Genomic DNA, 12,041 nt, shown 5'->3' on the forward strand with positions numbered 1-12,041 from the left:
ATCCTTAATCTCTTTACTTTTTCAGCAAGTTTATCATTCAATTATGGTGTTAATTTTTCTGTTAAATGATCCTACATTGGAAAAAAAAATCATAATTGAAAATTTATTTTAGTGTTTTGGTTTAAGAAAATTGCCTTGACAAATCCATTGACAATAAGGATCATTAAACATTACACACCAACTGTTTGATAAAAGTGTCCTGCTTGTTTTTGTTCATTGGAATATAGCGATGTTTGTGAATTTCATTAAAACGATTATCCAAGCGTGTTTAATTGTCATCGGCATATTGTTATCCATCGGTTTATCGCATGTCCGATTTTCTAGTAGTCGATTCAGAATAGACGGAAGTCGATTCAGGACTGCACTTTTCCGCTAGCCTTTAAAAATCAATTAAAAGTTTTAAAAATCCATGATTTTTCTGTGGTGATCTATTCACACCCCCCCCCCCCCCCTCTCGATCAACTGCCACACCGTCTAACACTAAAGGAAGAGCTTACGAACCTCAACCAAAGGTCTATCAAACTCAGGGGAAACTTACAAACCTCAAACCCTGATGTTAGAATTTGTTGATTAAAATCATAGGATTCAATTAACATAGAAAAGAAGTTAAGGGGAGCTTATAAACCTCATCTTAATGGACTATCAGACTTAGGGGGAGCTTACAAACCTAACCTTAATGGACTGTCTAACTTAAGCGGAGCTTACAAACCTCCGAATCTAATGTTGTACTATGTTAATTAAATTATTAACCATTGTTGTTAAATATATTTGTTTGTCATTATCAAAAAGGTGGAGATTGTTGGAACAAGATTTGTTCATACGCTTAAAAGTTTTTGATGATAACAAAGTATTTAAAGAATAATAGGATTTACTAAGGGTTGTCCAGGTGTGTAGGATCAAAAGACATTAACCTTGATATAAATCAAGTTAATCACTTAGAAGAATCATTAAAGAGAAGCAAATATGTTCTGAATCTAAAGAGTCAAAACCATCCTTTCAGACTCTAAAGAGTTAACTCAAGTCTTTCAGATAATGAACCTAAAACTTACATGATATTCAAATATCAACATGGTTCTGAAGACTGGAGTAGTTTGAAGCAAGTTGACTCTGCAACTTCTAGACAAGCTTCATTAGTGGTTCTGAAGATTCTCCTTGAAAGTAATTTTGTCTATATCAAGTTAACAACTATTGAAAGTGTTCATCCATATTAGTTTTGATTAAGACTCTGATAAAAGGAAAACTCATAACATATGAACTCAAGACTCTGAAGTCTCATTTCAACCAGGTTCTGAAGGCATACTTCAATTTCTGATCATGCTTTAACTAGTTCTATAAAAAGCCTTTGATTCAGAAAGTTGAGTATAAAGATAACAATGACTCAGATCAAGCTTCAACAAACGTCTAAAAGAAGTCTCCAGTCAGAAGTTATCTAAAGAAGATCGTGTGACAACGGTACACTACTTTATGCCAAATCAGCAAAGTAACTTTATCAGGATCTTATCTCTCCAACAGTATTAAACTCTGCTCTGCTCCTCTCAGTGCCTTTATGCTCGTTGGGTTTATAGTTCAATTTATAATCCACAGCTAAATACCTTCAACAGCTACTTGTACCATGGGTAGTTTCAATCTTCAACGAATCTATTCTCACCATCTATTTAAGAAGAAGATTGAAGACATTCAAACATATATACATATACACATACATATACATAATGTATAGGGGTTGAAAGATATGTGACTATGTTCACAAAGTTGTGATACCAGTTCAAAATATGGGTTGAGAGAGAGACTGTGTCACTTAGAAAACATAAACAAAAAGAAACACACACAAAATGGGAAATATAACCAGAAGGGTTAAGTGTGTGTGAGAGTAGAGTGACAAATATTCACATATAACTTAAGAAAGATTATGTGAATATGATCTAGAAGATCAACAGAACAGAAAGGCACAACAAAAAATAAAATTATTGCAAGGAGAAAAGAAGAATGAAGACTTCATTCTTCTGCACTTAGGAGCAATCAATTTGTAATCCACTCAAAAGTGTGAAATCTTTGTGTATCTGCTTAACTAAGAAGCACATATTCAAACATAAGGTTAATACCAGATTATGTTGTTAACAAAACCTTAAGACTCTAGCTTTCGTGCTCAAAGTAAGTTTCTTTCTGATGATTGAGCATTGGAGTCTCATGCTTGCAGGCGGAACAAAAGACTCTTTGTGGACAAATTGAGCATTGCTTGAGGGCATGGAAATGAACTCTCTTTCTGGATAGATTGAGCATCGAAGTCTCATGCTTGAGGGAAGATCAAGAAGTCTCTTTCCGTGGGATTGAGCAGGAAGTCTTGAACAAGTGATTTAGGAAAAGAAGTCTCTTGCTTGAGGGCTTGAGCAAAAGTCTCTTTCTAGTTTAGTTGAGAAATTGTAATTTATTGATTATAGTGAAAATCTCTTGTGTTACAAGGGACTGGACTACTCTCGGGTTGAGAGGAACCAGGATATATTGTGTGTCTCTCTATTTACTTATACATTTATATTTTGTTGTGCAAAAAATCTTGAAGTCATATTCTGATCTGATTTAGACTCTTGCTTTGATCAGAATATGAATTTGACACCTTAGGTTCTGAAACATGTTTAAGAAAAATAATTAAACTTTCCAATATACAATTCAACCCCCCTCTCCCCGGTTCTTGTGTATTTTTCTCACCTTCACTATGTAACCCCTACACACTCTTATTAATAATAATCTACATGTTGATAGTTTACAACATAATTAGTTACATAACAATGGTTGTGACATTCCTTTTAGTAAAAAGGTTTATGATTTCTTAATAAAAAATTGTCAACCAATTATTTTTACATCAGATAAAAAATATTTTTAGGTTATAAACGTGATTTGATCCATTGGACTTATAAGGTGTTAGACCCATTTTAGTTTTAGTGGCATAGTCTAAAGAAAGTTCTAGAGAGATGTAAAAGTAAATTGTTAGATTCATTTTAATAAATGTATGTAACAGAGAGAAGTGTGTTGAACTCTTTCTTTTATAGTGTCTAGAATACTCTATAGATGTATGTAGAACTCTCTCTTAAAGTATATCAATAAGGGAAAGCTTATCATTCGTAAACAAAGAAACTAAAAGCAAGTAAACAAGTTAGTAAAGTATCCTCTCAGATAATAGAAATTATCGTTCTCAAAAAAAAAAGTACATAACGAATAATATTTAATGTCTTCAATAATGTAGAAAAAATAAGTTAGAGTTTTTTTAGCTAACTTAAAGAAGAAGAAAAACAGATGCTTGAAAAAGATATTATTTGTCTAGTGAAGGCAAGCGTTCCTTAAAAAATCACAATTGTTATCATAATTAAGAGTTTTGGAAATATAAGTTGATTTAAATTGATAGAATAATTCAAAGCATTGGATAGAATTATTCAAAATTTGAACACATCAGAAACAAGATTATTCTCCTCTTAAGTATGAGAAGTTTCTTCAAAAAGAATTATGAATAATTCCAAAGAAAAATAAGATATTTTTGCCTCAAACCTAAAAGCTAACAGCAGCGCTAAGCCAACGTAGATAGCGTCGATTTTGGGGAAAGCTAGGGGCAGCTAATACATGATTGTAAAGTCTACTCTATTATTTCCTTTTGCGTCGACATGGCGAGATGCTAAATTGTAATTGCATTTTATGTTAGTTTTGGCCAAAACCACCACTAATATTTAGCGGCGATTTCTATAGATGTAATTTGTTATGGGTATTTACTTAGCGTTGGCCTCTTGAGATGCTAATTTGTTTAGAGGTATTTGTGTAGCTTCATCCTTTGGAGACGCTAACTTTTTTATATGTATTTATGTAGTGCCAGTCTATAGACACGCCAAACATGTTGCAAGTATTTCTATAGCGCCGGTCCTCTGAGACGTTAGGTATCTTTTACGTGTAAAGGTAGTGGCGACTCTAACCAACTCTAACTATATTTTTTTTGAAAATGTGTTTTTTTTTAAACTATGTAGAAAATTACTTTTACATAAATCACACCATAATTTATATTTGTTACAGATTTTATTATAATCAATAGGATTAATTTCCCCCCTAAATCAATGAAACATGGATACTCAGAAATCTATGCCGATACCTATCGAAGAAATATCTGAATTTATATCGATGAAGTGATTACTAAATACTTAAATTACATGAATTTGAAAGGGAACTAAAAGGAGTTTAAGGATTTTATTCTTTGAGGAAGAGAACTCTAGGTTGCTAAGACTTATCTTAAAATTCGTTTAGAAAGAATATGAAAAAAAAAGATGAAATTCTAACCAAACTTTAAATATGCCACAAATCTAAATGGTCAAATTTCAAGGTACGTCGCAATATGCGAGTCTTTCAACAGGTTTCACAAACATGTGTCATGTTGAAAATTTTGGCATAATATTTACTTGCCAAATCAACTAGCTCGGAAAGCGAGCAATGCTCTCACGATGAGAAACAAGACAGGATTATGAGAAGTGGGTTTTTCTTTCTCATTAAAATAATGTTCCTAAAGAAATCTAAAATATGCTAGACTTGATCATTAACCCTAAAACCATTAAAAGTACAGCAAGCAACAAAACAATTAACCACAACTAATATGCTAGAGGATTTCGGGTAACAATTTTTATTACACAAACTTGTTTAACAAGTTTTAGTATTACGAGTCTTATTTCTTAAATTGATTTATAAATATAGATCATCACAACTTCAACTTATTATCTTTTTAATTGCAGATGTTAATCCTTCATAGACCACTTCCCAAAAAATACTCAACTATTCGCTTCATTTATCTCCGGATGCCTCTGTTACGGTTTCTAGCAAAACCTTTTTAATCATCTTCAAAGCACCAAAAGCATTATATTTAAGTTAACATTTTAATAATTTAAAAATTAGTATGTTTCAATATATATATATATATATATATATATATATATATATATATATATATTCCCTTTCTCTATGTCTCTTGTTAATGGTATATTTAAGTTAGCGTTTTAATAATTTAAAAATTAATTTAAATATACCATTAACAGGAGACATAGAGAAAGGGAATATATATATATATATATATATATATATATATATATATATATATATATATATATATATATATATATATATATATATATATATATATATATATATATTCCCCTTCTCTATGCCTCCTGTTAACATTATACAATAAACTATAGAATAAAAAATGTTCTTTTAATGAAAATATAAATTTACTTTTTATTCATTTTTGTTTGGAAAAATATTTACTTTTAGTTTTAATAATATTTTTCAAAATGAAATAAATAATAAGAACTGAAACCAAAACAACAGAATTGCAATATTCCATAACCTTTTGCAATATTTTTAGTTTTATCTATTGAGTTTATTTTAATGGAGAGAACTCTTCTAACATTATAAAAACACTTTAGAAAATAAAGCGACAGAGTGATATCAATCAATAATAAATAAATCAATAAATCAATGATAAATAAATCAATAAATTGGTAGTATATAATATATCATGGTTGGTTACAATATCCACCATTAGTTTCTGACTTTATTAACTATCAAATATACATGAGTTAAATACTATTTTAATATATGACATATTTTTATCGTTCAAATTACTTTTACGTACATTTATTTAATTATATATTATTGTATTATTGAATTTGAGAATAAGTTACGATTAGACAATAAAATTTTAGATTGTAATCATTGTTTTTTTTAAGGTATTGCGTACTATAAAGATTAACGACTTCCTTTTAAATGTGAATGACATCCAATATAGTATCTTATAAAAAAAAGTTATGTTCAAAATTGAACAACTGAATCATACACATGTAACTTAAAAGAGATAAATATCCTAAAATAGGCCATATTAAGTGAGAAAATAAATAATCAGATTATAGTTTCACAAGCTAACACAATCAATAAAGTATAATGCTTGAAAGACCTTCTTAGGCCACATAATGGTCTAAATTATTGGCTATATGTAATATCATATGTGTAAATTTTAGATTAAAATAAAGAATATATAATTAATAAAGATATTCATAAAAGATCTAATTTACATGACTTGAACATAGAAAATATTTTTTTTATTATTTTAGTAAATATTACATTAAAAGTGGAATGAATCATTAGGTGTATAGGCTTGTTATTTAAAATAAGATTTAACATCTATATATTTTAAGAGTGGAACTAAAAAATTAAATTAAATTAAATTAAATTGAAGATGGATTACACCTATCATTTCAAAAACTTTTTCAGTTTTGGGATGTCCACCACTCGAGCTGAATCCTTAAGAAATTAGAACATTCCCTTTATAGTGAGTGTTTTTTTTTAATATACTATTTTTATTAAATCAGCTAAAATTATTCTTGTCATAAACCAACAATTAACAAAAAAAACAAAAACAAAAACACAAAACCAAAAACACTTAGATGATGTAAAGCTTTTATGGTGTAGAATAAAATGTAATAGTCAAGGTTTTGTTTAAATAATTCTCATGAGCTATGAAGTTTCTTGCTTCTCGGTGAAACCCATATTTTTCATCTTTTTCTTTGTATTTTTTACTTTTGTTATTTGTGTTGATAGGGTAATAACAATACATTCAATACTTATTTATATAAAAAAAAATTAGGTGTAAAGAAATAAAGTATATTTATGGTGATTGTTTTAAAATTATCTATTGGCTCGTGGAGATGTCCATTAACATTATCAAAGAGACAAGAATCTTTTACCAAACTTAATATTCACTTTTTTCACTAAATATAATTAATAATAAAAATAATTTAATCATTAATGTAAATAATATTTCGTTTATTCAAATTAATTATTAACTACTCTAATAAAAATGATAATCTATAATCTCAACTTAAAAATATCATTGAGATTTAAATATTTCGTAAATATGAGGTTAAGGCTAAAATGGTCATTTATACCGTGAAAGGAATTTTGTCATTTTCAAATATAATATGGCATCTCAATTCAATCGAGGTTTATGGAAAATAAATAAGTAACTAAGTAATTATTCTATAAGCATCGACCAATTAGGAACTTTGTCATGAAAGAGAACATTAATGGAATTTCATCATTTCCTGTGAGGAAAAAAATGGTCCATTGATTTAGAATTATATATTCGTCTAATTTAGAGAGGAAAATTAGACTTCCTCCCCATAGGAAGAAGTTGCAGGATGTGGATGTCAAAGATGAACACGAAATGGATTCAATAAAATCAAACCACTTTGGGAATTTGTCGACCTACCTAAAAGATAAAAATTCATTGGAAGTAAGTGGGTGTTTAGAAGAAAGTATTATACTGATTATACACTAAACCCTACAAGGCTGAATTAGTAGCCAAAAGTTTTAGACAAAAGAAATGTGTTCATTATTTCAACACATATGCACCACTAGAAAGGACGATGATAATTAGAAGTATTGTTTTCATTAGTTTCTTTGCATGAACTTATAGTTCATTAAATGGATGTCAAAACAACATTTCAAAATGAAGATTTCGATTAGAATATTTACATGGAGATACTAGAAGGTTATGTGCTTCTTGGTGTAAGTGCATGTCTCTAATTCATTCACGGGGAGCATCTATATCCAGTTATTGTGTTGTTTGTCTTATCGCTTTCATATTTGATTTAATTTCTATTTGTTGAGTCTCCTTCATGATTGCACTTCTCGAAATCAAGTTTGAAAATATTTTTTTTAAGCATGGCTAAAGCTTTGGTTAGGTTTGATCTTGATCATGATGTTTATTGATCAATTGCATGAGTAAGTGGAATGAAAACCTTTTATGTTTTTTATTTGAGTTTGATTTCAAAGTAAAATCTCAAAGTGATTCTTAAACCATGAAAATTTGTGATTTTATGTGTTTTATTTGAATCATGGATTTCCAACACATTTTATGATTCTAATCATTTTAGACAGAGGTAAAACTGGGTCATTTGATTCGAATCATTTTTTTACACTTGATTCAAATTAATTTTCTGATATTGACTTCTGTTTGATTTGATTCGAATCAAATTTACAACATGATTCGAATCACACACTTTTTCAACATTTTCCAGTCAAGGTTGTTGCATTTGAGTTGAATCGTTTTTTTACATGATTCGAATCGCGTTTCTCATTATTCAAATCACACTTTCTTCTAATTCGAATCAATTGACATATTTTCAAATTTTTGTTTTCCTTTTATTCCACTTCACTTGCTCATTTGATTCAAATCATAAATTGCTCTTAACTCGAATCTAACTAACTTTTTCAATCATTTTTATGCTTAATCTCAAGCACATATAAAACATTTTTGTCATTATTTCTCACATAACATATATCATTATGATAATAATTTTTCAATGTGATTTTAGTGAAAAAACAATTTCCTCTGTTTTGAGTGTTCAAAGTCTTGCAACGAAATTCTTGCATCTTCAACTTCATTTTGGTTTAGATATATATAACGAGAGATTTGTAATTGATTTAAGGAGGCACATTCTTGAAACTAATCATTCTTGGAAATCTTGTTGAGTTTTCCAGGTTGTTAGTAAGATTGAGGTGATTGTTAATGGTGGTGACAAATTCCATTGAAAAGAAGTAGGTTCTTCTATCCAGAATTGCCTTAGTAGTAACTGTTTTGAAGGATACTGATAAGGCGGAGTTCTTCTCAGATCTTCAAACAATACACCACTTAAGGAATCGGTAGGATCAAGGGGTTGATAGCTACACATAAAGGCTTTGAGCAGATTGGTGATAATGGAAGATTCAAGAAACATACTTTGAGTAAATATTATGTAAAAGAGTTTCTTAATTATGTTGTATACAAGTCAAGATCGAAATAAGAGATTTATTTTTCCAACTGTATTATGGATTGGTGATTTTATGAACTCATGGAAATATTTGTTAAATAGCAAAGTGTAGGAGAAGGGCGATCCAAAACGCAGCGGAAATTAAAATTTTCTCCTTTAGTGATCCTTACGAATGGGCATGATCAGTGATAGAATATTTACCTCTTGTGACGATTGAAACCTTTGATGCAGATCTACGGAGTGATCACGAACGTTGAACGATGACAACGCCTCTACTCAGTCCATACGAACGGATTCCTTCAATCTCAGTGCTAGCTGCTATGAATGAAGGCTTTGAGTGAGAGAGAGAGAAAGAGAAAACGAAAAATGCAACCGCAATGAATGCTTTTGCACAAGGGTTCTATTTATAGAACCACTTCTGTGGGCTTCAAGCTAAAAAGCCCACTTAAGTGTATTTGGCCCATATCTTATAATATGCCCAAAAACACTTAAGCGTGTGGTACCTTACCATATTTCGTATTCTACTTGAGTACATCGTACCTTACGATGTTCTACAATTTACTTAAGTGCACCGTATCTTACGGTGTTCCTTAGTTACTATATCTCTCATCAATCCGTCCTTTGTGTGTGACCCTGTAGGTTTTCGCGGCATTGACAATTATATTAAATCACATATTTAACATAATAAACAGTGAGCGGTATCTAGCAACACATCACTGCTACCCAAGACACGAAAATGTCATGTGATCTGACAAATCCTTATGTGATAATACTTATGTGTATAATTACCCTTTTGCCCTCATCCTTGTCCAGTTCAATATTGAGCCCATAGACATTTATCCTGTTATGCAGGATGGGCAGATTCCATCTAGGTCACTCATGTCCCTCAGCATGCTTCGTGGAGTACCCATCAACTATCTTTATAGTTATCCAGTTACGGACAATGTTTGATCAGCAATAAAGCACTCGACTCTACATCTAGGGTCCATAATGGCTTCAGGTCGAAGGGTGGTATACACCATTATCACCATGAGAATAACTTATGACACTTTGCATAACTTTCTATATAGTATTCTCATAGCGGTTCAATCCAGTATAGATATTACTTTTAACATTCATACTTATGTTTAAGACTTGATAACTCCTTATCCATGATCCATGAGATGTGATCATCAGTCTATATACATAATAGTCTTAATGCTTTAATGTTATCCCACTTCACAATAAAGCTCGACTACGGATACTTTAAGAATAGTGTCCTTATGTTTAATGTGATCTCATGATCAAGTCACACTTGATACATTAAACGGACTATCTATTCTAGGGACTTTATTAAACAAACGTAATAATGAAAAAGCCTTTTATTATTAATAAATAATTCGATACAAGTACCAAAAGTATTGGCCTCTAGGGCTTACACCAACACAAAGAACTATGCAGGTTCCAATGGGAAACCATTGAAGAGCGCATGTAGGTAAAACGAGGATAAATGTCAAAGCACTATAAATCTCAGTGCCATCTCTCTCTCTCTCTCTCTCTCTCTCTCTCTCTCGCGCGCGCGCTATTGCATTTAATTTCATTGTATTTACATGCTTTGGTTTTTCGATTCCATCGTATTATATCGTTTATTCATTGATAGTGATTTCTAACATAAGCATTAGGTTTTGTTTGAATTGGATAACCTGTGAAGATAGATCAGTGATTAATTTTCTAAGAAACAAATTGACTTTAAAATTCCATTCATTGAATCATCGTGTAAACACTCTTGTGAATCACACAATTGAATCAATCCACACCTAGTGTTTCATCGAATTCATCTTTGATATTTGTGAACGATCTGTGTTAATTTCATCAAAAATTAAATAGTTTAATTTTCACATTTTTTCATTAAACCTTCCGTACACAATAATTTTTTAAAACGCTCTTAATTTGAAAATGGCGATTGAATTTTAAATTGGGTTTATTCACCCACTCTAGACCGTTTTTCTACTTCCATATTCACACTCAACAATTAGCATCAAGAGTTGGTCTTTTGATTGTGTCTAATCGAAATCCAAAATTTCAAAAATATGTCAGAAAATGATGATCTTAAGGGAGCATATATTTGAGAACTTGTTTTCAAAGGAAAAATATACTTATTTGAAATCGACCATATGTATACACTTGTTATCAGTTAAGAAAACTATGTGGTATGCCGTCAATGTATATACTTATTTCCAATGGTGCTGACGACGTTGTTAAACATCCAAAAGATTGGGATGATGCTAAAACCAAAAAGGCTTCATATAATATGAAAGCGATGAACATACTTATTTATGCGTAAAACGCTAAAGTGTTCTATTTTATTTCACATCATACGAGTGCTAAAGGTATGTGGGATGTTCTCTCTACGAGGGATTTGAGGATGCCGAGGATTCTAAAATTAATATTTTTATATACGAGTTTGAACTATTTTTTATGGAACCCGAAGAGTCTATGGATTTCATGCAAACTAGATTCCTTTATTTAATCAACAATCTGCGAGACTTTGGTTAAGCCTTTTTCAATAAATATTGTACTAACAAAATATTGAGATCCATGTGTAGGGAGTGACATTTAAAAATCACTATTATAAAATAATCAAAAGATCTTAATACTTTGGACATTACAAAATTGTTTGGAAAGTTAGTCGAGCATCATAATGGGCTGAAACGACTCACTGATAATGAAGTAAAATATAACATACTGGATGAATGTCTAAAAGTTAAAGGAATGAAGTAAGCATTCAAGATCTAGGAGGCTTGGTGGTTAACAACATCCTAGTTCAATATTGATTGAAGTTGTGGTTTTAGAGGATTTTTGTAACAAAACTCTTAATATAAGTCTCGTGTACAACCTAAAAAACGTAACGGGAGATATTTTTTTGCGGTTTTACCATCAAGACAAGATTAGGCCCCAAGCAAGGACGAAATGGTCGAACAAGTGTAAATTATAATGTAACTCTTATATTTCTTTCTAATTACATTTTATCACTATGTTTGTTAAATTTCATTTGAGTAAAGATCATTTATTGATAAATTTGTATGTTACTATTCTTGATTGTGATTTTCTATGTATGAAATTTCTTCTTTGTGTGAAAATGTGATTATCGATCATACTAGACATCATTATACCCATGACTCAACTAAAAACTTTCACTCACTATAGTAGTTATAAAATAATTATACTCAA

General features: G+C 30.4%; 1 protein-coding gene across 1 annotated transcript in view; it reads right to left on the reverse strand.

Moving 5' to 3' along the window:
* Positions 1–4,806: 4,806 nt before the first annotated feature.
* Positions 4,807–12,041, reverse strand: part of LOC127121145 (leghemoglobin Lb120-1-like) — a 30,639-nt gene continuing 23,404 nt past the window's right edge. The window contains exon 4 of the mRNA XM_051051732.1: positions 4,807–4,860. Within this exon, the coding sequence (XP_050907689.1) occupies positions 4,807–4,860 (54 nt within the window). The remainder of the gene's footprint in view (positions 4,861–12,041) is intronic.

This window comes from Lathyrus oleraceus, chromosome 2 (assembly GCF_024323335.1).
Source record: "Lathyrus oleraceus cultivar Zhongwan6 chromosome 2, CAAS_Psat_ZW6_1.0, whole genome shotgun sequence".
NCBI classification, from domain to species: Eukaryota; Viridiplantae; Streptophyta; class Magnoliopsida; order Fabales; family Fabaceae; genus Lathyrus; species Lathyrus oleraceus.